The sequence below is a fragment of the Ailuropoda melanoleuca genome, chromosome 3, assembly GCF_002007445.2.
Source record: "Ailuropoda melanoleuca isolate Jingjing chromosome 3, ASM200744v2, whole genome shotgun sequence".
Lineage (NCBI taxonomy): Eukaryota > Metazoa > Chordata > Mammalia > Carnivora > Ursidae > Ailuropoda > Ailuropoda melanoleuca.
The window spans coordinates 102,624,180-102,650,920 of record NC_048220.1 but is presented as its reverse complement, the minus strand read 5'-3'; the positions used below and the strand labels follow the sequence as shown (position 1 = coordinate 102,650,920).

Here is a 26,741-nt window from a genome sequence, read left to right as displayed (position 1 = left end):
GAATATTTTTCCATCTTTTTATGTCTTCCTCAATATCTTTCAAAAGTGATCTATAGTTTCTAGGATATAGGTCCTTTACGTCTCTGGTTAAGTTAATTCCAAGGTAACGTATGGTTTTTGGTGTTATTGTAAATGGGATGGATTCCCTAATTTCTCTTTCTTCAGTCTCGTTATTCGTGTATAGAAATGCAACTGATTTCTGGGCATTGATTTTGTATCCTGCCACCTTACTGAATTGTTCTATAACTTCTAATAGTTTGGGAGTGGATTCCTTTGGGTTTTCCATATAGAGTATCATGTCATCTGCAAAGAGAGACAGTTTGACTTCTTCTTTGCCGATTTGGATACCTTTGATCCCTTTTTGTCTTCTGATTGCTGTTGCAAGGACTTCTAGTACTATGTTGAATAATAGTGGCGAGAGTGGGCATCCTTGTCGTGTTCCTGATCTTAAGGGAAAGGCTTCCAGCTTTTCCCCATTGAGAATAATGCTTGCAGTAGGCTTTTCATAGATGGCTTTTATGAGATTGAGAAATGTACCCTCTATTCCTACACTCTGAAGGGTTTTAATCAGGAAAGGATGCTGTATTTTGTCAAATGCTTTTTCTGCATCAATTGAGAGGATCATATGGTTCTTGAGTCTTTTCTTGTTGATATGATGTATCACATTGATTGATTTGCGAGTGTTGAACCATGCTTGCATCCCAGGTATGAATCCCACTTGGTCATGATGGATAATCCTTTTAATGTACTGTTGGATTCTATTAGCAAGGATCTTGTTGAGGATTTTGGCATCCATATTCATTAGAGAAATCGGTCTGTAATTCTCCTTTGAGGGGGTCTTTGCCTGGTTTGGGGATCAAGGTAATATTAGCCTCATAGAATGAGTTTGGTAGCTTTCCTTCTGGGAAACTTCCTTTATCTTTAAATGCCCCAAGATACGTGTTGGCAATCATCCCCCAAGCATATGGCCCACCAGTATACATCTGAAGGGTCTCATGACTAGGGTTTTATTAGATGGTAATAAATGACCTTTTCCCAACAACAGTTAGCCCCCTCAAGGTCTTGGAAACCTTGCTTCCAAAATTCCTTAGACACTTAGGCTAACCCTAACCCCCTCCCAACTTGAATGTATATAATGGGCCACACCTCATGACTCCCGTGTAGCTCTTTCTGCCCACGGGTCCTGTCCTCATGCTTTAATAAAATCCCCTTTTTGCACCAAAGTTATCTCAAGAATTCTTTCTTGGCCATCGGCTTAGAACCCTAACGTCTTTCCTACATCAGTAGGTTCTTTTTTTTTTTTTAAAGATTTTATTTATTTATTCGACAGAGATAGAGACAGCCAGCGAGAGAGGGAACACAAGCAGGGGGAGTGGGAGAGGAAGAAGCAGGCTCATAGCGGAGGAGCCTGATGTGGGGCTTGATCCCATAACGCTGGGATCACGCCCTGAGCGAAGGCAGACACTTAACCACTGTGCCACCCAGGTGCCCCCTACATCAGTAGGTTCTTAATACCTGCATAATGAATGACTAAAATGAATAAATGGTTGATGTACATAAGGAACTTAGCATAATGCATTGACATGGTTAAGTCTTCTATTACAGTGAGTAGCATTTCACTTAATGTTAAGATACAGGTGATTACAAGGTGTGTAACTTTAGAGAAATGAATGAAATCCCTGAGGCTCGGTTTCCTCATCTGTATCACAGAGGCAATAATACCTACTTCTAGGTGTCACTGTGAGCATTGATAAGATAACATATACCAGTCCCTCAGTGTATGGCTTGGCACATAAGAGATAATAAGTGGTGGCTATGATTAGAAATAAACAGAAGACTCAGGCAAACCCTTATTTGATGCAAAGAGCCAAGAGTGTTGCACGAAGAGGCTGTCTTCCGCCTTCCCCTATCCTCTAACTTCTTCAACAAGTGCTGGCTGATGGATACTACATGCTGGGTACCATGCCAACTGCTAAGTGCAGCGTCAAGAAATGACCAATTAATGATGATGAGTTTCTTTCGGAGGTGATGAATGTGTTCTAAAATTGTGGCAGTGGTTGCACACAACCCCATGAATATACTACAAACCATTGAACTTACACTTTAAGTGGGTGAGTGAATTGTAGGACATGTGAATTATATCTCAATAAAACTGCTCTTTAGAAAAAAAAAAAAAGGAAGAAATGAACAATAGACCTGCTTCTTACCTTTGTGACTTTGGGCAAGTCATATTACTTCTCTGTTAAGGTTTTCTCTCCCAGAAAATAGGAATAATAACAGAAACTTCCTCATAGGGTTTTGGTGTGGATTAAAAGAAATAATGTTTGGGGGTGCCTGGGTGGCTCAGTCGGATAAGCAGCTGACTCTTGAATTTGGCTCAGGTCATGATCTCGGGGTGCTGGGGTCAGGGTGCTGCAACAGGGGCTTTGAGCTCAGCAGGGAGTCTGCTTCCAGATTCTCCCTCTCCCTCTGCCCCTCCCCACCCAAATAAATAAATAAATAAATACATCTCAAACAAAAAAAAGAAAGAAAGTTTGTAAAGGGCTAGCTTAGGGTTTGGTATGTATTAAGATCTCCATAAATGTTAGCTGACACCACCACCATCATCTTTATGAATATGTAAATACTAAAGCAGAAATTGCACAAGCAGTATGGGAAAAAGAGGAAGGGGCTCTTAGCTCCAATGGATGGGAGGAGTAAGGAGTCAGTGAGTAAGTGAGGCAGGAGGAGCTGACATCTAAGTAAGAACTCATCCACAAAAGGCTGTGGAGAGGCAACATGGTTAAGTTCCCCACCCACGGGAAACCACATGGCAGGTTTGCATACCATGCAAATAAGCACCGCAGTGGGGAGGGTGACATTTAAGGGATACAGGACTGCAGTGACAGTGGAGTTAGGAGACTTGCAACAACGCACATGGGAGATGATAAAGGCTTTGACCTGGACTTCAAGATGACGGTGCCAAGGCCAGGGATCCTTTGATCAGAAGGGACAGAAGATCACTCACAACTTCAGGAAAGGGAATAGAGCAGTAAACCCTGCCTGAAAAGAAGTCCCAGGGCAGGCATCCAGGCGGGATCCCAGAAACCAGCACTGGAGCTAGAAAACCAGGAGCCAGGGTAGTTCTCTTGCATAGTTTTCTCTCTCGGCACCTCTGTTCCTTTCATTTCTGCTCCATTGTCTTCTTCTGACTGATGCACTCCCTGTGTTACTCCAGGCTTCTGCTTTCCTGTACCTTCTCCTCGCGTGTGGCCCAGGAGTCATCTCCACCCTGATGTTACCTGAACTTGCAACCTTCAGGGAGAGCCAGCAGCTGCCTTCTTCCCTCTGTGGCACTTGATTCCAATTTCTTTCTTTCTTTCTTTCTTTTAATTTATTCATTTGAGAGAGAAAGAGAGCATGAGCAGGGGAGAGGGGTAGAGGGAGAGGGAGAAGCAGACTCCTCGCTGAGTGGGGAGCCGATGCAGGGCTCGATCCCAGGAACCTGGGATCACGACCTGATCCGAAGGCAGATGCTGAGCCACCCAGGAGCCCCTTGATTCCAATTTATGAGACAGACTCTGAGCGGCTCAACTGATCCTTTCCATCAGGGTCAGGCCAATCCTCGGCCAAGGGCCCACCCAGAGATATGGCCGGGGACTGGTTCACAAGGCAGGGAATTTGGCCATTTGAGGTTGCAGGGTTCTGATAGGGATTCTTCTTGCAGGCCCCTGAAATATGTCTCATATAGGAGGCCCAGAGGGGAAGGGATACATTTAAAATTTATTAGGCAATAAAATCAGCATTATTAGGTAATTGTTTGAGTGTGGGAGGTGAGCCAGAGTGGAGGCAAGGATGACGTCAGGGGCTGGCTTGGGTCACTGGGTGACCTCTTGGCTCCGCTCTCCTCTATGTTGGTGCTGTTCTCAGCTTCTCAGGAAGCTTCTCCACTTGACTCAGTCAGGGTCTCTGGCTCTCTCACCCTGGGAAGTGTGAGGAGAGTTTAGTAAAAGGACAGCGGGACAGGAGAACCGCAAGGGAGAGCGCAGTACCCCAGGGCAGGAAGCCACGCTGTGGCTTCCAGCTGGAGGCCGTGAGGGAGACACAGTTACCGGAATGCAGGGAGGGAGGCCCTCCTGACCACAGCTGTGCGGCCTTTACTGTGGACACATCCAGCCCTTGTGTCCCAGGAAGGAAGCTGGCCAAAGAAACCCCCTACTTGGTTCTTCTCTCTCCCTCTGAAATCCTGGCCAAGATCTAACCCCAACAGGAAAACAGTGAGCAAGGAAGTCCACCCATGTATTGTATAGAGCCGCTCTGGGGCAGGGAGCTGGGAGGAGCAAACGTTAGGAGCAAACGTTTCCCTACATTCCTTCCTCAGGTGTGGGGGGGTGGGGCCTATAGCCAATTCTCTCAGCACTCCGAACTGGAAGTGGCCACAACTTCCTGAGAGCCTCTACACGGAAACCACGGAACTGAAATGCGGTTGTTCTAATTTGCCTTAGGGAAAGCAGGGATCCATCCTTGAACTAGTCATTACAGGGGAAAGGGATGGTGTGCTCTGATTGGCTAAGCCAGAAGATAAGACAGGTCAGCACTGATCTAAGCTCCCAGCTGAGATGGAGAGAAAGGTAAATCCCCAAGGAAATTCAGGGTGCTGTTAGCTAACCAGATAAAAAGAACAGATGTCCACTACTGCCCATAATGGGGCTCGTTGAGGACTTTGGGGGAGATTTTTTTTTGTTCCTGCTGGACAGATTGGGGGTAAGATACAATGGGTGAATGGGTGAGCCCAGCCCTAAGGGATGGAGCTGCCCCTCCCGAGGCCTCAGTTTCCTAGCAGGGATACGTCTTAATGTTCTGTGGCTCCAACACTCATCAGAGAGTTGTTAACCAACAAATTAAGCCCTCTCATCAACAGTGCAGACCCTTGTAGCCAGTAAAGACCACCAAGGCTTGTTTTCTGAATTCTCTCTTTGCAGTTAGACCTAGACGAGACCTCTCTGGACCCACTGAAGTTTGCTGGAAGGTGCCACCTAGTGGAACATCAGATGACCTGCCGCTTAGACAAAAAGAACCCTTAGAGGGTTTTCGAGGCCTGAAAACCATTGAGCAACGGTTCTCTCAAACTGGACTGCAGATTGCAATCACCTGGGGATGGCCAAGTCCTACTCCCAGGGGTTCTGACTTCATTTGTGTGGGGTGCGGGGCGGTGATTCTAGGCACCGCCAAGGTGGAAACCATCGGGTTATAGAGCAACCAGCCCTTTACCTTACAGAGATCTCCACAGAGGGGAGCCACTTCTCCAAGAGTCTCAGACTCTGACACAGCCCCTTTCTCCTGCCCCCCATCACCTCTCCAACTCTGTTTTTGTACAACTTTTTCCCTTTGCGCAAAAATGAAAAATAATTAAACAGGAAGCACTCTCATTCCCCAAACCCTGATACTTAGTTTGGTGGCAGTGCCAGGAGGAGGGTGACTCCCTATACACCTGATATTTGCATCTGACACTCCTGACTAATACTCTGTTTGAGATGTACCCAACTAATGACGTAGTCTATTTACTTTTTGAGATTTATGGCATTCTCTGTTTGCTCTTTCAAAACATATCCTCCATGAAGCACCCTCTGCATCTGCTGCCTCGATTCAGCAGCACTTCTTTACAGTTGGCAGGACTGGTTTAATTGGCATCTTATCGTGGAAATGACAAAGTAGACTCCAAGAGAGAGACAGACGATTTTCTGTCTAGAGGTCATTTCAAATAGGCATCCTGCACACCCTTTCTTTTTATTCAAACTAGAGCTGAAATGCCACTAAATGTACACTCTGGACTGAACCACCTGAGTGGTGTTCCATGTCTGGCTCCCCTTTTCCCACCCTACCTTGCAAGATTGAGTCCCCGAATTTTAGAATTTAAAAAGACCTCAAAGAGCTCTGCTTTGATGCTTTATTTAATGCAGCCATATTCTATATTTATCCAGACCTTTCTAATTCCTGCTATCACATATACTCACGGGCCCATACATCATAAACCTGATGCTCAGAGAATTTGAGCAGCCTGTCTGAGCCACACAGGAAGTTAAGAGCAAAGTCTGGACTGATCCAGGCTGAGAGCCAGCTGGGGAAATTTCAGCTCAGGACTTTTGTTCTCTTCCTCTATATTAGAAGTTGGAGCCTTGTTAAATGACCAGCCTGATAGAGATAGCAATTTGGGTCATTGACACCAGTGTTAATGAGTTTCCTGAGTGCAGGTTTTAAAGAGGTGAGTGCTTGATTGATTTAATTGATTGATTCATTCATTCATTTCCCATGTGTTTGCTGAGAACCTATTTGGGGCCATGTATGGTACTAACAGTGAGGGTATCTTGGGGAGCAAAACAGACAAACAACAACATGATCTCAGTCCTCATTGGGCTAACAGTCCAGTGGAGGGGGTAGATATCAAACAATCATCCAGGAACCATAAACATTGTGACTGTTAAGGAAAGGCATTGCTAAGAGGTCACCCAACTGGGGAGCTTAGTTTGTTAAGAAAGCTGGGCAGGGATCTTCGAGAATGTACGCTGATCTTGATGACCTCCAAGGAGAGAAAGAGCAAGAAGGCTTTAGGTTTGCAGCAGGCATAGAAGTCCAACACGCAGAGCTTCTTAGCTTTTGAGATCAAGCAGACCTCTGTCTTACCAGCTTGGAAATTGCATCATTGGAGTCATGATTATCCCCATTTCACAGGTGTGGAAATTGAGACTCAGAACAGCTAAGTGACTTGGCCAAGGTTAAAGAGTGTCTGAGGTAGACTGAGTTGCAGACCCATACCCCTGGCTTGACGCTCTATTCATTTTCACACCCCCTCAGCTCAGGCCTAGCCCAGACCAGGCTGAGGGTATAGTCCTGAACAAATGGGGTCAGCAACAAAGGACCCTAAGAAAGCCAAGGTGAAGACATCTGGTTAAAAAGGTTTTCATATCTTTTTCAGGAAGGACGAGGACCTGCCCCTATCACTTCTCTTCTGGTTGACCCTTCTTGCTGAAGTAGGTCTCAGGGGATTCCAAAAGATCTGCCTGTTACTGATGACAGGATGGAACACTGAAAAGTGAGCAAGAGAATAAGCAGCTCATTGAAAAAGAAGAAGAAGAAGAAAGAGAAGAAGAAGAAGAGAAAAGGAAGAAAAGAAAGAAAAGAAAAGAAAGAAAAGAAAAGAAGAGAAGAGAAAAGAAGAAAAGGAAGGAAAGATGGGAAGTTGGGGGAAGAGAGGAGATACTTACCATTCATCAAATATTGGTAGGAAATCCTTTCCATGTGTCAGGCATGCATGGTGCAGGATTTGGGGATATAGCAGGGAAGGAGCAGCCAAGGCCTCTGCTCCATGCAGCTGATGTGTTATCTGGAGGAGCTCAATAACAAACAAGTAAATAAGCAAATAAATAAGATTATGGCCAAGAGGGATATGTACTATGAAGAAAATATAACAAGATGTAAAGTAGGCAACAGCACTTCAGGTGGGCGGTCAGGGAGGGTCTTGTGAGGAGGTGACATTTAAACTAAGAGCTGAAGGATGAGAGGGAGGAATAGTGGAGGAAGATCGGGGAACCAGTGCACCTGGTAGAGACAAGGGCTAATTCAAAGGCCCTGGGGCTGGATTGGGCAGAGTGGGGCCAGAACTGGGAAGAAGGTGGGGGCAGCTGGTTTGGAGTGATGGGAGAATGATAGGAGATGAGATTGAAGAGGCCCAGGCCACTGGTGAAGATTCCTGCCATGCAGCTGAAATCCTGTTCATCCCTCCTCAGTGTTCCTAGTGGTGTGGGACTTTTATTTCAGCCAAAGTTACTAATTTCATCACACGGGAGTCTGCAGTAAGCCCTTTATGCATATCATCTCATGTAATGCCCACAATAGGCATAGGACAGGTCAGTCTGAAAGTAACATATTTTGTTCAATTTCAGTCAGTGACCAGATCAGTTTTCCCAGAAAAACAGCCAGAGCTAATAGGCTACCTACATGTCTCAAATGGTATGGTTTCAATGAGTGGGATAAAGCCCTAGGAGCTCCCCCCAGCATCCCCACACTGTAGAAGGTGATCAAAGAGCCCTGGGATTAAAGCTAGGTTCATGGGTTAGAGTTTCCATTGAAGGCTGACCGAGGGGGTGTGCAGCTTTGATCAACAAGTCACTCGGTAAGATACAAGAAAAAGCTCAAATCCAATTTTGTACAGACTCCTCTAGGGAGCTGGAAGAAGAGGTGGGGAGGAGAGAGGCACTGAAGATTTTCCAGTACATGACTTTAGCTGCTATACTTTACTCATCCTGTAATTATTGAGCACCTATTGTGTTCCAGGCCTGGGAGGGGCCATAGCTTAGCTTTGGGTGGTCTGAAATCCATGTGCCCTGGCTCGGCTCCTGTTGCTTGGGCTCAGGAAGAGGGGGGACTTTTTTGCAGATCCTCTGCTTGGAAGGAGCACCAGTTTTCTGATTTCCAGAAAAAGAGAATTATGTCCTAGCAGCGGCAGAACATTCTGTAAAGGATACCTGTTCTAAAGAAAAATAAAGCAAATGGAAATGGGGTGCGCTTTGATATTTTAGATCAGCTGGTCAGGGAGGCTTTCTCCAAGACAGAAAATTTGGTCTGGTTCCTGAGAGATGGGAGGGTGAGAACCAAGCAGAGGTTTAGAGAACAAGATTGCTAGACAATGGCACAGCAAATGTGCAAAGGCTCTGAGGCCATCATCAACTTGGTACATTTGAGGCATACATTAAGAAGACTAGTGTAACTAGAAGGGAAGGACAGAGAACAAAGTCTAGAAATTGGGTCAGATCATGTAGAGCCTCATGAGCTATGGTAAGGATTCTCACAGATTATTCTAGCACACAGGGAAGTCCCAGGCAAGTTCCCAGGAGCAGAGTGAGCCTTGCGTTTATAAAAGGATCGCTCTAGCTACTCTGTTCCTAGCATTGTGCTTCTGCTGTGAAAGCGCATAAAAGAATTTTGCAACATCATCTTCACCTCTAGGAGCTTCCACCTTTGTCAGAGACAGATGGAAATTCAATTACATAAATACTGTGTTATCATCTGCAGTATAAAAAAGCAAAGGGCTCTTCACAGCAGCATTAATAACGATAGCCAAAAGGTGGAAATAATGCAAATGTCCATGCGTGGATGAATGGATAGACAAAGTGTGATATATACAGACCATGGAATATTACTAAATCTTCAAAAGAGATGAAATTCATGCCACCACATGGATGGACCTCAGAAACATTATGCTGAGTGAAATAAGCCAAACACAAAGGGACAAATATCGTATGATTCCACTTATATAAAGTACATAAATTCATAAAGACAGAGAGTAGAATGGTGGCTGTTACGAGGGGTTGAGGGGAAAGGTTTAACAGGTACAGTTTCAATTAGAGATGATGAAAAAGTTCTGGAGATGAATAGTGATGATGGTGGACAGCAATGCAAATGTACTAATGCCACTGAATGGTTTAAATTGTAAGTTTTATATTATGTATATATTATCACTAAAATAATTTTAAAAAAAAACATTTTTTAAGGTATAGAGCTAAGATCTAGGGATAGAAGAGTGAGCCTTCTAGGCAGAGGCAACAGTAAGTGCAAAGGCCCAGAGGCAGGAAAGAACCTCTGATGACAGCAAGAAGGCAAATGGGCTGGGGCACAACGAAGAAAGAAAAGGTGAGGGCTGTTCATATATGGCCTTGCATCGTTTCTTGTAGCTCCTTATAGAAATCCAGAAGATGGGAAACCACTGGAGGGATCTGAGCAGAGGGGTGATGCTATCTACCCTTTGTTAAAACCCTGGTAAGTGGCTTTCTTTAATGAGTCTCCTTTGCAAAGGAGGATAAGAAAAGCACTTACTTCACAGGGTAGCTAACTGTGAGCTCTGAAAGAGGTAATGTGTGTCAAGGGTTTAACATAGTGCGTGGCACAAAGTAAGCCTTCAATAAAAGGTCAGCATTACTGTGCCAGAAATCCAAAGAACGACAGCAGCCCTCTGTGGAGGAGTTTTGGAGGGGTTCATGGAGGAGGTAGCAGTTCAACTAGATGTGAAAGGATGAACAAAGATTTCCATCAATATAGATGTGTTAGAGGAGAGAGCTTTCAGGGTGGAAGGAACTTCTTGGACAACAACACACAAAGGAAAACAGCCAGCCAACAGGGCAGGACAGAGGAGATAAAGCAAGGAGTGTGAACTCTGGTGCCTAGGGGATGGGAGTCTTTAAGGTTTTGGAAATGTCCAGATCCAAGCTATAATTTCAGCAAAATTGAATCCCCATCGCTCAGCCTGGAGCTGGAAGAACGGGGAGGACATCGGGGTGGCTGTCCTAGGCTGGGGGGCTAGGCATGGGGGTCCGTGGTTGGGCGGGAGACGCAGAGAATCCAGAGGAGGCAGGTGGGGGTGGCAAGGAGGAAGCCAACCAAGAGGGCGCGTCATCCTTCGCTGTCAGAGAGGAAGCAATTAAGTGGAGAGCCCTGAGGAGCCACAGGCATCGCGGTGGAGTCAGCTCCGCAGCCCCTCACAGAGCCCGGGCAGCTCGACTTCCTCAGAGCCCTCCTCACGGTCATCGACACACTCCCTCGCCTAATGCAATTATGCCTTTAATGTTTCAGCTCCCAGACGACAGGGCTCGAGTCTGTTTTCATTTCATCCCGGTGCCTGGCACCGTGTCTGGCACATAGAAGACATTCACGACTAGCGGCTTGCTGAGTAGCTGAACAGGAGACAGAAACCGACAAGAGTTTCCGAAAAAGGGCTCCGTGAGGGCATTCCAACTCCAAGGAGACTGGGCTTGCGTGAGAAAAGCTCCTGCACGAAGCTCCGGTCCCCTCCCGCCGCCGTGCAGGGACAACAGACGGGTGGCAGGCGGGCGCAGCACTCCAGTTTACAGAGGGCGTTCACAACTAACGCCAGGAACTCAGGAGAGGAAGAAAACTAGGGCCCCGCCGCAGACCCGGGCGCGGGGAGCACAGCTGCGGCTCCATTTCACGCCTGGGACTACCGAGTCCCCCGGACAAAGTTGGTCCTCAGAGCGGAGCTCCTCAGAGCGGAGCCGCGGGGGGTGGGCAGCCACAGTCCCGAGCGTCCCGCCGAGCTCCAGCACTATTTGCACACCCCCGTGGAGCTCGCAAACTCCTGGGGGCAGTCCGAGGCAGAGCTTGCGGTCAGAGCTTTGGAGGGGGGGGGGGGCTCCCCGCGCGTCGGAGCGCGCGGACAGGCACCTTCATTCAACCCCACCAGTTAGCGTCCAACTCGCCAACTCCGGGACTTTCGCAAAGCTGCCGCGGGCGGGGCAGCAGCCGAGGAGCGGACCGCACCATCGCGGCCCGAGAGGGGGAAGCGCTCAGCTCCGGGGCCCCCGCCGCTCCGGGCCGGACGGACAAGAGCCGCGAGAAGGCCGGGGCCCGCGGCGCACAGATGTCGGCTGCCAAGCCGGAGGAGGGCGGCGCGGGGCGCGCGGCTCGGCCGGCTCAGGGGCGGAGGCCNCGGCCCTGGTCCTTCTGCCCAACGTGGGGCTCTGGGCGCTGTACCGCGAGCGGCAGCCCGACGGCACCCCGGGGGGATCGGGGGCGGCGGTGGTCCCGGCGGCCGGAGTGGTGAGTCCCCCAGTTGCGTGGGGTTGGGAACACTGTCTCCCCGTATTCACTTGGAGCCTTCGGTTCCTTCCTCCACCTTTCCCTTTTTGCCTCCTCAGTGTCATTGCCGCGGAGACTCTTCGGTTCTTCCCATTTTGGGGATTGGGAACATTGAGGCTGGGAGAAGGACAGGAACTTGTCCAGGGCCCCCACGTCAGCCAGAGGCAGAATCAGAACTAGAAACTGAGACTCCTCTTGCTCAGTCTGGAAGGTCTGTTTCTTACCTTAGGTTACCATCCTCCTTTCTGTCCATGTCTGGTATCCCCTTACCTCCCAGCATCTCTTGCTTTTGGAGAGTCCCGTCTGCATTCCTGCATCCCAGGGTGACTCCTTCTTCAGCAGCTGCCAGTCCTTCTATTTAGTGTCGAGGTCTTTTATGCTTTCGCCACCACCTGCTGATCCCAGTGTTCCCTACTCATGTCAGCCCCTTTCCTGTTTTCCCATCTTCCCAATGGGACACCAGGCCTCCCTTCTCTCCCCATTTGTTTACCCTCTCCCCTCCTTACCCTCCCTCTTTCCCAGATCTGTGGGTTCCTTGGAGCAAAGATCATGCTCCCCTTGGAGCTTCAGGTCCTGGGGGAGGGAGGGAGCACCTGGTTCTTGAGGGACCTCCTACCTTTGACCTTCTGGGAGTCCAGAAGTGGGAGTCCTGGTGGAGGGACCCCCAAAATTCCCCAGAGGCTATCTGTGCACTGTGTGCCCTGAGGATGGAACATCAGGTGCCTTCCCTGTCCCTTGCGGGGAGTACCCATGATCCCTTTTGAACTTGTCCAGTTTGATTAGGTGTGTTGTTTCTTGCAACCAAGACTGGGATCTTAATTGTTCCTGCTTCTTCTGAACTCACCCGTGTGTGTGTGTGTGTGTGTGTGTTGTGTCACACGTACATATAGACTCATGGCAGAAAGTTCTGTCAGAGTACTCCTGCCTTCCCAGATCCTGGCTCAGTAGGTGCGAGTGAGTGTATACATGCTTGAACTGTTTCACACGGTGGGACATTTCAGGTTTTCTTATAGGATTTCTTTGGCCCCATGGGAAGTGGATGATTTGTCCATCGGGGTCAAACTTGACTGATTGTTGGCAGGATGAGGGAAGAAGCTGACTTTTGAGGTTGATGTTTTTTCCTCTCTCTTCCTGGTATCAGGCTGCTGCCCGGGCAGTCTGGCATCTTGAGCACAGAGGGCTGCTTGCCACAGGGATGACCAGTATGGGTACAGCCTGTCACTCTGGTAATTGTTGCAAACCGTCCTGGAGGGCCTTGGTGATCTTTTTGGTAGATCTTATTGTTTGGAAATTAAGCTTCCTCAGCTCCTTCACTAAACCCCCGGTTCAAACCCTGACAGCCGTATTAGACCTCTTTCCCTTAAATTCTGTACGTATATGAGTTTTTCCTTCATGAAATCTTTCTTCTCTTCTCCCCCTATGCCAGCATCAGGGGCAGGAGATCAGGGTTCTGTCCTCAGCACTGCTGTTAACTTGCTGTGTGTGTCCTTGATCACCTCTCATCTCCCTCTCTGAGCCTCCCTTTCTCTATCCGTAAAATCTGGTTATTGGTCCAGGTCCAGCGTTATGATACCATCAGTGAATCAATGAGAAGTACAATGGTCACTTCTTTCTTTCTTGAAGGCTGGGGTTCCTTGTAGCAGCCCTAGCTGTGGGGGCTCCATACTGGACACAGCCCCAGGTCAAGGTGGGGAGTGTCCTGCCTGAGCGCTAACTCTCCTTCAGAATAGCTGTAGCCAGTTCTAAAATAGCTCCTGACATCCTGCCTCTGCCTGAAGAAAGCCCTCGTATTTCATTTGCCGTGGATGCCAGAGACGTCCTGATTTTCATTTTCTATAGACCCAGATGTGTAGAGAGAAGGTCAAGGTTAACTGCCAGTTTGGCCTGAGCTTTCAAAGTAAATTACTCACTTGTGCAAGAGGGAATTTATGGAGTAAGGCAGCCTTTTGGGCAAAGAGAGAGGGGAGCAACAGCTGGGCACTGCTCAGAGCCCTTAACTGGAATGGAACGACAGGCTCATCTGGGAAGGTCTAGTTCTTGTTCATTTCTTTTGCTCTGGAATATCATGAGGAGGAGGAAGAAGACATGAAGGGGTGTGGTGGTGGTTACGGGAGGGGGTGTACCGATGGATTATCCTTTCTTTAAAGAAACTCCCTGTGCTTCCTGGGAGTAGCAGAAAGGAGCTGTTTCCCCAACGATAAGCTCTGCTAGGTGCTGTAGGATTCAGCATTCATCTGCTGCCTTTCAGGAATACTCTGCCAAATTTCCACACAGCGACTTTTTGTGTCACTCTCCTGCAGATGCACCGCACTGGGCTTGGCCCCCGGTCCCTCGTCTGAATGTCAGCTGGCCTTGAGGGAGGAGGCTGACTTCTCAGCGCGATGGTGTTCTGTCCCTTGTCCCAGGGCGCTGGAACACATGCGGAACACGTCCGCCTGCTATCTGGGAAGTCTGGCATCTTGAGCACATAGGGCTTCTTTGGACAGGGCTGACCAGTTCTGAGCTCAGCTTGTCACTCTTGTAATTGTCGAGAATTATCCCAGAGCACCTTGTTGATCTTTCTGGTAGAAATAACTGCAGAGGCTCTGGAGGGAAGTCTGACAGGACTGTATCCAAATGCAAAATCTGTTCCCTGTGGGTTCGAGGGGTAACATAGCCACTGTTAGAGCAGTCCTTTAACTCCTTGACTTCTCCACTGGATTGAAGAATAAAGGGTTTCAAGTGAAGAGTATTTATCATCTGCTAGAGTGTAAGTCTATAGAACTGTCATGCTAGTTCATCCTAGGTATACATCTGGAGCTGGGGAGGGCAGCTGATTTATAAAGGACACAAAATGCTTTTAGGATTTCAACATTCATCTGGTCAGACAGCTGGCTTCTCAGAGTTGCAAAACTGAGCAAGAAAAGCCAGTCATGAAGCCGGCTTCATTTTATTTGTTTGTTTGTTTATTTAAATTTAAATTCAATCAGAGCCATCTTCATTTTAATTTAGGGGTCCCTCCTAGCCCCAGTCTGTTTACTATCTTGGTTTAATCCTGCAGTCTGTTTCCTACTCCAGACCTGGGAACTAGCTATCACACATCCATGTGAGGAAACGTGATGCAGTCCCTCCCCATTTCAGAGCCATAATCTCTCGTGAGAAATGACTTCATTGGATAATAGCGACTGTGGAAGAGAAATTGGTAGGATAATAGAATACCAGTGACTTTAATTTTCAAGTATCAAGAGTTTTTCTCATTGTGTCAGAGCTGAACTTTATTCTTAGAACATCCAGAATCAATATCTCCCCCCTCACCCCACCCCTTTTTAGTCTTCCTGGTGGCAGAGCCTTACCCATCAGAAAGTTAAGTACCGTAGGAATGTAGCCTTGGAATGATTTCTTTAATTTTCCACAGAGGGGCCAGGACCCTTTATCCTGCTAATCTCTTGTCTGTCTGCATGCCCAGCTGAAATCTGATGCCACTGGGGCTGGGTGGTTGGTTTACCTGAGCAAATCTGGCTCTCTGCATTCCTCCTGTCCTCCTAGGTTTGTAGTCTCCTCAGGAGCCCAGCTGAAGGCCTGGAACAGAGGCCAGGGTTCTAGTTCTCTCTCCTGCCCCTAAACTCCCTGTAGGACCTCAGGAAAGTGATTTAATCTCTTTGGGCCTTGGATCTCTCAACTGTGAAGTGAAGGTTTATATTCAGGAGAGGAAAGGTAAATGTTTATCATAATGGGGCTCCCCTCCCCTGGCTGGGGCAGACATTGCTCATCAGTCTCTTTCCCACTAAGTCCAAACTTGGTTTCTTGACACTGCTACTCAAGGGAAATTAATGGCATTGAAATTTATTTGTGACATCATTAGGATGTTTCCAACTTTAACTTCCTGTGGTTCCATGAGTTTGTTTGGAAGCATGTATTGTGAGGGCCCGAACGGTAGAAGTATGTTAAAACAGGTCTCCCCCTACCTAGGTTGTAATGAATCCACTCCTACTTAGGGATGTGTTTATGCTCTGAGGATGTTCAGTCTTTAATCTGTTGGCACCAGTGACGCAATAACAAATAATGGAATCAGGAATGAAAACGCAAAGACCTGTTTCAAAGATAACCATCTAGCTTGCTAATTGTACCTTGTCCAGAGTCAACTCTTTTTTTTTTTTTTTAAAGATTTTATTTATTTATTCGACAGAGATAGAGACAGCCAGCGAGAAAGGAAACACAAGCAGGGGGAGTGGGAGAGGAAGAAGCAGGCTCATAGTGGAGGAGCCTGATGTGGCTCGATCCCAGAACGCTGGGATCACGCCCTGAGCCGAAGGCAGACGCTTAACCGCTGTGCCACCCAGGCGCCCCCAGAGTCAACTCTTACACAGAGATGGCATCGGGATCCCATCACTGAAAAACACCCCGAGGCAAACTGGCGGCCCACAGTGTGTCCTGTGGTAGCTAACTGCTCATGATGGTGTTTGCAGTGGGTTCTGTATTTTGTATGTATCTGAGCCTCTGCATCTCATCTATGTATCCAGGCTCCCAGGAAGACTGAAATAAGAGTCTTGCTTCTCAGAGAACCACTGTCCTCCTGCCCAGTGCAGTGGGGAGAGGAGGTACCCTATACCTGCTGAGTTCCTGTGGCCAACGAGTGCATCGTGGCCTCCCCTTCTAGAAATGTCTCAAAGAAGGAACTGCATCCTCTTCTAGCACATATCATAAGGCTTGGCATCTGGAAGACGGTCAGAACATGTTTGCTGAATGATCGAGATGTATCGGGGCTTCAGAAGTCATCTAGTCTGCCTGCCTTGTTTTGTAGGTGTGGAAACTGAGGCCCAGAAGAGGGGAGATCTGTTCTCAGAGCAGGGAGTACAGATCAGAAACTGGTTCTTCTTCACATTTTTGCTCTATTTCACCACGAATATTTTTTCCCTCCACATGCTAATAATTGATCCTTCTCTACCATTATCCCACGTGAGTCAAGATCATTACTCTGAGTTTTGGAGGCTGGTATTTATTGACCAGTTATTATCTGGAACTCACCTGGCTTTTTTGCAGATCCATCTTTATACATTTCTTGCCAAGTTTTTATAGTGTTAAAGCAAGTAAAATGAATTAGATTTTAGGGTGGCAAAGGGATCCGGCCCGGAAATTAAGAAATTTAATGGGTGCATCGCACATGGTATCATTACTGCTATCTGTGGCAGATGGAGCTAGTGTGAGCTAAAGAGCCACTTTAGATTCTCTGTCAGTTGTAAGAAACAGAATGGGCTGAAATGAGTAAGGAGCTATACTAGCTCTGGTAATTGCAATGGCTTCAGGTATGGTCTGATCCAGAGGTTCATGCCCTAGACTGAACCCTTCTGGTAGCAAAAAGTGGTTGTAGCTCTTTCCGACCTCATATCCCTACCCAGATCTCTGTCTCCTCTGGCAGCTTCTCTAGAAGGGAGAGAGGAAACTTTTTTTCCTCTAAGTGCTAGCAAGATCTCTTTAGGTATCATCAGCCCAATTTAGATGTAATATGCTCTCTGAGCCATTCACACTTGTCAAGAACATGAGCTATGCTGATTGACTTAACCCACCCTGCAGCTAGGGTAAGGCTTGGGCCGTCGGAATTGTAGGAAGAACAGTTCCCAGAGAAAAATCCGAATGCTTTTGTGCAGAGGAGGGGAAATGCAATCTGGGGATGAAGGCAACAAGTGTCCATTCTAGAACCTCTCTGATAAAAGGTCCCAAGCAGTCCCTCCTGGGGGAATCAGGCTTGGTCCGTGAGGTGAAACCTCTCGGCCGTCCTGGACTCAGCGTCGATCACTTAACCTTCAGTCTGGAGGTCTGTGTTCTCATCCCAGCTTTGCCCTCCCTTGGCTGGGATGCCTAACTCTGGGAGCCTCACTGTCCTCCTGAGGAAAGCTGGAGTGTGGACGCTTGCCAGCGTGGAGTAGAGGGCTGAGATGAAGCGCGGCTGAAAGCTGTCTTTATTTAATCTTGCCTGTGAGTTCTGCTGCTGCCTTCCTTCCCCTCCCAGACGTCCTGACCGCTGCTGCCCGCCCTCCCCGCGCACACATACATTCAAAGTCAGTTCACTGAAAATTTCTCTCGAGCTGAAAAAGAACTTCTGTCTCTTAAGCTTCGACTTTTTTTCTGCCTGGCCCTCTTAGCTGGAGGAGGCGGAGTGTTCATACTTTGGAAGCTAGAAGAAGCTAAACAATTCAGCTTGCTGTGGTGGGTGGGTGTGTATTTATGAGTGTGTAGCTTTCTCTCCATGTGTCTCTCTTCTCTCTCTTATCTTTGGATGGTTCCTGTTTGCTGCCCTCTGCTGAGTATAGATAGGAGAAGGAAGAGAAAAAAGCAGGCCCATGTTTTCCTTCCCTTTGGTTTTGAGAGAATTCTGAGCTTCAGATGCTGAATTTTCTTGTGTTTGCTCAGGTGATAAAAGCCACAGCATTAAATGACATTAATAAGGGTGATGATGACACAGATGACAGGGAGAATGATGAGGTTAATAATCGTCATCATAGCAGCTACCATGTGTTTGGCACTCACTCTGCTAGGCATTGGACTAAGAAGCCTTTACCTGCATGTCTTGTTAGATACTCCCAACTATAAACAGGCAGCAATGAATGAGGGAACCAGGGCTCACAGAGATGCGGGTACCTCAGAGGTGCTGAGGATATGCAGCCTATGGTTGTAGACCTGGTATTTGAACCTGTGGGTCTCTGACCCGATGCCTAAGCAGGACGAAGGACCTGTTTCCCACCCTGCCCTTCCATCCATTCCTACGAGGCTGCTAGGGGAGCCCTGATGTCTGAGCAGATGGGAAAGACCATTGTTCTAAGACTGAACCTCTTCCGTGGCTGAGGAGGAACCCACGAGATCACTTGGTGGTGGTGTGACCTTGAAGAGGAACCCTCATCCAACCCCCACGGAAGCCCCATGGGCAAAGGGATTCCCCTGTCCTCCTACATTGAGATGCTGTGAGGCAATGTGTAGGGCTCTGATTGGAGCTACACTGCTTGATTCAGATCCCTCGCCTTGGGCAAGTCACCTGACCTCTGTGCCTGGATTTCTTGGTCTGGAAAATGGAACAGTGTTCTATATATTGAGGGGTTCTTTTGATGGTTGAATGAATGAATTGCTGGGAGCTGAGCAATCTGAGGATAGGTGGTTGGCCTCATGGCGCAGCATTCAGAGGGGGAGCAGGGCCGGTCTCACTGATGACTGGGGGTGGGAAGGAAGGTATGTCTGCACAGGCTGCTCTTTGTACCCCACTCCCTGCCTCTTTGGAATCTGAAGCGATTATGGAGGGTACCTTCCCACTTCCTACCCTAGGCAAGAGCCCAGCTCCACTGCATCCTTCTAGGAAGTATTCTTTGCCATCTCCAGGAAGTTTTGGTTTTTTGTTTTTTTGTTTTTAGAGAGAGCATACATGCGAGAGGGGGTCAGGGGAGAGGGAGAGGGAGCAAGAGAATCCTAAGCAGACTCCACATCCAGTGTGGGGCTGGATCTCACGACGCTGAGATCACGACCCAAGCTGAAATCAAGAGTCTTAACCGACTGAGCCATGCAGGCGCCCCCAGGAGTTGCTCCCTGGGCTTAGTTCCCCTGAGCACTGATCTCATCATCCACCTGCTTAGATCAGAGGACCTTCCAGGAAGGCACAGCCTTGTGCTTCTCCCTGCTGCTCGCTCCTTGTACCTGTCAGGCTCTTCCATGTCTCTCAGCCTCCACCCGCGCTGCTCCCTTGCCTCTCACACCTCCTTCCCTGCCACCTGGCCCCTAAGCTTCACTCACCCCTGTAGTGGCAGCCTGCAGTTATGCTCTCTCCTGCAGGGACCCAGAGCCCCTTCTATAAATGTACCATGCAGTGTCATTGTTTTTACTTGGTCTGTCCAGAGTGTCAGCTCCTGAAGGTAGGGACTAACCTCTGTTTCAGTCGCCCACTCTCTTTTGCCCAAAATATTTGCTGAGTGACCGAAGAGCGAGTGGATGATATGGTTGGTACTCAGTAAGTACGGGCCGAGTGCAGGCAGCTTAGACTTGAAGAGCGGTTCTTCGAGGGTGCTTCGCAATCCCTGGGGAGCCTGTTAACAATGGGGACTCCAGGCCTCATGCCCAAGGAGCATGATGGGGCCTGTCTGGGGTGGGCCAAGGATGCACGTGTTTAACAAATTCTATCGAGAATCCATCCCATTCTTGCCTCTCGGCCCACATCCTCAACTTGTCAGCACCCGTGGGAGGCCGACCTCAGCTTCCCCAGGGGCCCACTCCATTCTCCCCAGGAGCACTCTGGGACTGCCTTTGAACTTGTATTCCTGAGGAGTGTGTTTATTTGCAGTTTCCCAGGTTGGCAAGCAGTACTCCCAGAGGGCTCTGCAGTGCCTGTTATTCACGGCACTCTGTCAGAGGCCAGCAGTGGAATCAGGATCCGGGATCCGGGACGGGCCTCTGCCAGGGGGCATGAGGACTCTCTGGGGTGTCTAAAGTTGTGTTTCCCTTGATGCCTGTGGTCTGTTGCCCTTCCAGGATGGGTGCTCTGCCCTCCTGCCATGGGGCCAAGGAGGAGGTGTCTGTAAGTGGGGAGTGGGGAGAGAGTATGGAACCAGGGCCTCCCTGGGAAGATGTGACATTAGGAAGGCTCTGCGCATCTCTCCCTTGAGCTGGTAGGAGTGTGGGAGTGGGGACAAGCTTCTCTGATGCCAGGCCCACCACTGGCACTTGCTCGCTCTCTCTGTGTCCCACTTGGGACCTCAGCTCCAGCCTTATTCTAAAATGAGCTCAGTGGTCACTGCTTCACAGTGTCCCGGTGAGGATTGCATTAAAGATGACAGAGCTGAGGTGCAGAGGGATTCGGTGACATCTCCAGGGCCACACAGCTAGGAAGTCATGGAAACGGGATTCCAACTCAGGTGTCTCACTCACAAGGAGCACCTGGCCTGAGGCTTCCTTCTGCAGCCTCGCCACCTCCTGGCCCTATGACCTGGGGGGAATCTCCCTTTACCTTCTTCCCCAGGATGCAAGGAGGCCACACGTGCTCCCTCGGGCAGCCTCCCAAGAGCCCAGTTACCCGGGATTGTGTGTGTATGAATCTCTCCCGTGAGTTACAGATGTGAAGCAGAGAGTGCCGGCAGGGGCTTCTGGAGGAGGGGGTTTCTTAAAGGGAACAGGTTGGAAACATCTGGCGGGGGAGTATGTGTGAGAATTACTTCCTGCTGCTGAAGCACGTTGTATGTGCTCAACTGAACACTGTTATTTTTGCATGTTTCCTCCTGAGTATTGATCAGAGTCAGCTGCTGACAGTTAAAAAATGTATATGCATGTCTATTTGTGAAATAATAAGTTTCTAAATCTGGCACCTAACTAGGGAAAAGTTCGTGATCATGTTTTGGGGGCATTGGGATCTGTAGTAGGATTCCTGGTCATTTTATTGACAATAAACCTTAATGACTCTCTCCCTCAAAGAACTTCATGTGACATTCGTAGTATTTTTTTTTTAAAACCTTACATGTATACTTTAATGGAGATTGCAGACTGGTGGCCTGTGGCCAGAAGTACCCATTTGGCTCCTGTGGCTCACCCAGTGTTGGCCCATAGTTGGATGGGCATCTTTATTTAAACAAATTTTTTTTTAAAGATTTTATTTATTTATTTGAGAGAGAGAGAGAGAGAGAAAGAGCAGGGAGAGGAGAATAGAGGGAGGGAGAGGGAGGGGAAAGAATCTCAAGCAAACTCCATGCTGAGCACAGAGCCCGATGTGGGACTCGATCTGATGACCCTGAGATGGTGAGCTGAGTGGAAACCAGGAGTCAGACGCTTAACCTATGGAGTCACCCAGGTGCCCCAGGGCGTCTTCATTTTTAAGTGTTAGAAAGTCGTCAGTCCTTGAACATTGGGATATTTCACATTTAAAAAAATTCTCACTTCTGGCTTATGAGAAAAAAATTAGAAGAAAGTGGCTGGATCTAAGTAGCAGTTGCCTGCTCTGGACAGGCCTCAGCTCAAACCTGGGTGCCTCACCCTTTCTCATAACCAGCCTGGCCTCTGGAGACATGTGAGTTTGGGAGCCCTCCTTTATAACCTTTGTCTAATTTGTTCTCTTTATGTCATGGTGGAGGCCCAACAGGGCTGATGACCCCCACTTTACAGAAGAGAAAACCGAGACTCAGAAGGCATAAGTGACATGACTAGTCACAGAGCCAGTAAGTTGAGGCTGTTCCTTTTTGACCCTAAGCCTAATGCCCTTTTCGGGGGTAGAGGGGATGCTTACTTGGAAATATAAACATATAAACCTTAGGCTCTTGAACAAAGTCACTTAAGTTTATATCCAGATGATTTATATTCCAGCTCTATCTGAGCCCAAGAATCACTTACCTTGTTTCTTCTGTGTTTTTAGGTATTCTGAATTTGAGGGCTGCCCTGTCTAATAAAGTTTGCTGCAGCTGTGTCAGGGGCCACTGTAGGCTTGTTAGAAGTGATGTGAGCACAGAGTCCACTTTGTTTTCTGCCTTGGACTTCCTGGCATGTCAGGAAACCCCAGAACGTGCATTCTTGTTACTGCCGGCGTGGTGGGAGTCTAAAAGGAGAGGAAGGACAGCATTCCAGAAGGAATGGCATATGCCACATTCCCTTGTCTGAGGGGGCCTCAAAGGCATCTGGGGGCACTTCTGGAAAAGAGAAGGCCTGTGTGAGGGCTCTGAGCTAACTGGGTGAGGCAGTTCAGCTGAACACAGCTACCTGTGTCTATGAGTACAGGACCCTTTGCTGGGGCGGGAGTGGCTGCAGCTCCCCTCCCCCCACCTGCTTCAGGAACCTTCCTTTAGAGGTGCCAGGTGGCTGCTGGTGTGGCAGTAGGGGGTGGGGTGTCGGGCCCAGAAGGTGTGGCAGCTGGTCCGGGGCTGAGTTTGTTCTCTTTGAGCCCTGGCTCCACAGCAGTGACGATAACAGTCATTAATTTATTGTGACAATAATGATCATTGATTTATTGAGTTCTTGGGGCATGCCATGCCCTGGGCCCTTCTCATTTCTTCAGCGCAGTAAGCGCTCTTACTGTGGTCATTTCGCAGATGGGAAGGCCAAAGCTCAGGAAGCAGCTTCCCAGGCCTGCAGGGGACGCACGTGGTGGGACTCTGACTCAGATTTCTGACTCTCAAACCTGTGCTCTTAACTACCATGCTTTATTGACACCGTGGAAAGGCATGGCACCTCTCCTGGCCTCCATTTGCTCCTTTGTAAAGTGGAGATAATGTGTCCATGGCATGCCAGCAGAGTACCGTAAGAGGGACTCATCAGCTTTCCAACCTAGTCTTCTTGCCTGTGCCCCTCACTCTGGGCAGTTGTCAGACATTGCTGTCTGCTCTGTTCTCTTTCCTGCTGGGGCAGGCAGGGCTTCTGTGTTCTGGAGTGCCCGGGTTTCCCTAAGGAGTCCACCTGGTATGTGTGGAGTGTGCCTCCCTGTTCCTCCCTCCCCAGCTCGGATCCTGGCTGGGCTGCTACCCCTCTCCTCCCCTGGCGGTGGGAGGCCTGGCCAGGGAACAATGGGGCACATTAAGAAGGCTGCCAGGTGCCAAGCCAGAGGTACTGAAAGGACATTTGATTAGTTTTAACCCTAGTTGTCAGGCTTTTGCTCTTTCTTGCTCTGTAGCAGTGAAGGGGGAAGGAAGCTGGGATGGCTTTCCTTTCTGCATGGTTCATGTGGGCTCTCTGACTTTGGGTTATGAGTATGCCTCTTCTACCCCTCTCTTGTCCTCAACCCTCTCCACTCTCTGTGTAAGTCTGTCTCTCCCTCCTGCCCTCCAGGCCCTGCTGTCTCTGTGCTGTGTGTCTCTTGCTCGCAAGTGATAAGAGATGAGACTGAAGAATCCACAATTCCAAGGGACTATCTTTCATCTTGCTCCATCTCCCCCAACCTCATCCCTGCCAAGAGGTCAGCCATCTTTGGCTTGAATACCTTCAGCGAGAGGAAACTCAGTCTCTTAGCTCAGCAGAGTCTTAGGTAATCTGCTGTGGCTCAGGGAGGCTTAGAGGATTTCTTGAGTGCCCACTATCCTTCTTTTCAGGCTCCTCTCAAATCTTTCCTTTCCCAGAAAGTCTTTTCTGATCTTTCCAGTTAGAATTAATATCTGTCTCTTGGAAATGCTCATAGAATCTAATTTGTCTAGCTTTAGCAGCACAAATGTTACAGTGCTATGTTTTGCCATTTCTCTAGGCAGAGGAAAGTAATGTTGAAGGAGCTTTCCCAGTAGGACAGCCCGTTGGGTGAGGTTCCAGCTGGAGAGAAGGGATCCCAGAGAGCTGCCATGTGGGCCTGGGCTTCCTCCTGTTTCTAGAAGGTCCATCTCCAAACTTGGCCAGTGTATGTTATGTATTCTTTTAGTCCAGAAAATATGTTAGGCTTTGTGGGCCATATGGTCTCTGCAGCGACTTCTCAACTCGATCGTTGTAGTGTGAAAGCACTCAGAGACAATACATTAATGAATGACTGTGCTGTATTCCAATAAAACTTTATTTGCAAAAACAGGCAGCAGACTGGTTTTGGCACGTTGTGGTTTGCTGTCCTATGTTCTAGTCTGTTCCCAGTGGAGCAGATGCCTTCAGTTGCTGTGTGACCTTGGGAGTGGTGAGGTCCTTCTCCCAGGAGCACATCTACCATTAAATGGATGAATGGAATGTTATGGGTTGAATCATGTCCCCAAAAAGATATGTTGCAGTCCTAAACTCTGTACCTCAAAATGTGACCTTATGTGGATAGAGGGTCATTGCACATATAATTAGTTCAGATGAGGTCATGCTGGAATAGGGTGGGCCTTTAATCCCATATGACTGACTGGGGTCGTTACAAGATCAGAGACACAGTGAGGGACAGGACTGTGGGGAGACTGAGGCAGAGACCAGGGTGATGCTGCCACAAACCCAGGAACGCCTGGGCCACCTGCAGCTAGGAGAGGCATGGATGCATCCTCCAGAGGCTGTGGAGGGAGCGTGGCCCTGCCAGCACCTTGATTTTGAACTTGTACCCTCCAGAACAGTGGAACAATAAATCTGTTATTTTAAGCCATCTAGTTGGTGGTGCTTCTTTATGGCAGCCCTAAGACACGAATACACAGACCATTTTCCATTTTCTCATCAGATGAGTGTGTTCGTGTGTTGTGTTGGGTAGAGGGGGATAAAACACTCTGCAAGGCAGGCATAATTGTCATAATCTCTTCCAGCTACTTCGATTCCTTTTTAATTCATGGAAAAATCCTCTCTTCCTATGTAGGATTAGCATATTACCCTGGACGTATGTATTCTTTAAAGCCGCTCTCCTTATTAACATATCAGCCTTTTTTTTTTTAACTTAGACATTAACCTGGAATACCAATGGGTGAACACATGCTGCATACTGTTTTTTATTTAACCATATTATCTTTCTTTTTCTGAGTTTCAACTATAATGATTTCAGCCATTTCTTTTTGTTCTGGGTCCCAGCTTACTTGGTTTGGGGGCTTACTGTGTGTTAAGTGTAGAAAACAGCCCCTGTCTTCAGAAGCTGGGTACAGGGTACCTGGACAAGTTCACGGTGATGTATGCACAAGGCAGAGCATGCTTAGTACTGCAGGAGGGGTCAGCCCAGTGTTGTGGGGTGCCGGGAGGGGCAGATCACACTGATTGAGGTCAGGAAAGACATCTGGAAAGTGGTGACTTTTAAGGTGGCCCTGGGGAAGGATTGGGGCCTCTCGGATAGCAGAAAGCAGGGAACCCATTCTAAGAACAGGAAGTAAGCCAAAGTTACTGAACTTCCAGATGTCTGTTAAGTAACTGCAGGGTTAAGAGTTCTGCTGGGAGGCTGGAGGGCTGGCGAGGCTGGACTTGTGGAAGTAGGGAACCCATGGACAGTTTTTACACAAAAGATGATCTGAGCAGAGGGACCCAATCAGAAAGGTGGGTATGGCAGTGTGGGTGGCACCAGAGGCTGTGGGCCAGTGGAGGCTTGGAAGGGGGGGGAGAATGAGTCCGTTCATTTGTGCACTATTTCCTGAGGTGGCCCAGACACTGTTCCAGGGAGTGAGGCCATGAGGGGGTGTAACCTGCAGCCTCTGAGCATCAGACACTCATCATACGAACTATACCACGCAGGCTACTTTTGCCAGGCACAGTGTGAAACACTTTATGTAGATTCCTGTTCTTAATCTTCATAGCAACCCAAAAGTATACATGCTATAATAGCCCCATTTTATAGATGAGGGCAGTAAGCACCATGGAGAGGAAATGTTGCACCCCAGGTCACACAGTTGGTCACTGATGGAAGTGGGAATTGGCCTGCAGGGTCCTGAGCCTTCACCACTAACCTTGAGTCCATACACCCAGCAGGTCATTCAGAATAGTAGGATCTCTTTCTGGTGACGGGAGGTACAGGTTCTAACTGAGCACGCAGGAGAGCAGATAAACCTAGGTGGCTGGGTGGGTGGAGCAAGGAAAGGCTTCCGGAAGGAGGGAATCTTCACCTAAGTCTTTGAAGGTGAGTGGGATGATTTAACCACGCAAGGAAAGGGCTACACGTGGAGTGGGGAATGCAGGCATTTTTGGCAGAGAGGACAGCACAGTCAAAAGCCCAGAGTAGGGAAAGCAGCACGGCATACACAGAGCCTTCCAAGTTCAGTGTTGCTGGCCCTCAGAAAATAAAGCCAGGAGTAGACCTGGGAGAGGCTGGAATGTAGGTCAGGCCAGGTCCATGGTCTGGTCTCTGCCTTGTGGTTCCCAGAGACTTGAAGGGTGTTGTGCAGAGAAGTCCTGTGACCAGATCTGCTTTCTGATGGGTCCAAGAGTTGGAGAAGATCCAGGAGGTCATTTTGTCAATCACTGTCAGATGTCTGCACGTGAGGCCAGATGACACAGAGGAGCTCCCAGGACAGGACCCACGAGGCCAACACGCTCCAAGCATGCGACGTGACACGGGAGGCTCAGCCTGTTGTTTAGCTGGTGTTTGGGTCTGTAGTTCTGCTTCATTCAACATGTCATTTATCCAGCAGATTTTGACTGAATANTTTTTTCTTTTTTCTTTTTTTTTTTTTTAAAAGATTTTATTTATTTATTCATTCGACAGGGATAGAGACAGCCAGTGAGAGAGGGAACACAAGCAGGGGGAGTGGGAGAGGAAGAAGCAGGCTCATAGTGGAGGA

The 26,741-nt window shown here is 48.4% G+C and overlaps 1 protein-coding gene across 1 annotated transcript in view; it reads left to right on the top strand.

The window, feature by feature from the left end:
* Positions 1 to 10,584: 10,584 nt before the first annotated feature.
* Positions 10,585 to 26,741, top strand: part of GALNT10 (polypeptide N-acetylgalactosaminyltransferase 10) — a 221,597-nt gene continuing 205,440 nt past the window's right edge. Inside the window, exons 1-2 of the mRNA XM_002917167.4 lie at positions 10,585 to 10,623; positions 11,269 to 11,586. Coding sequence (XP_002917213.3) covers positions 10,585 to 10,623; positions 11,269 to 11,586 — 357 coding nt within the window. The remainder of the gene's footprint in view (positions 10,624 to 11,268; positions 11,587 to 26,741) is intronic.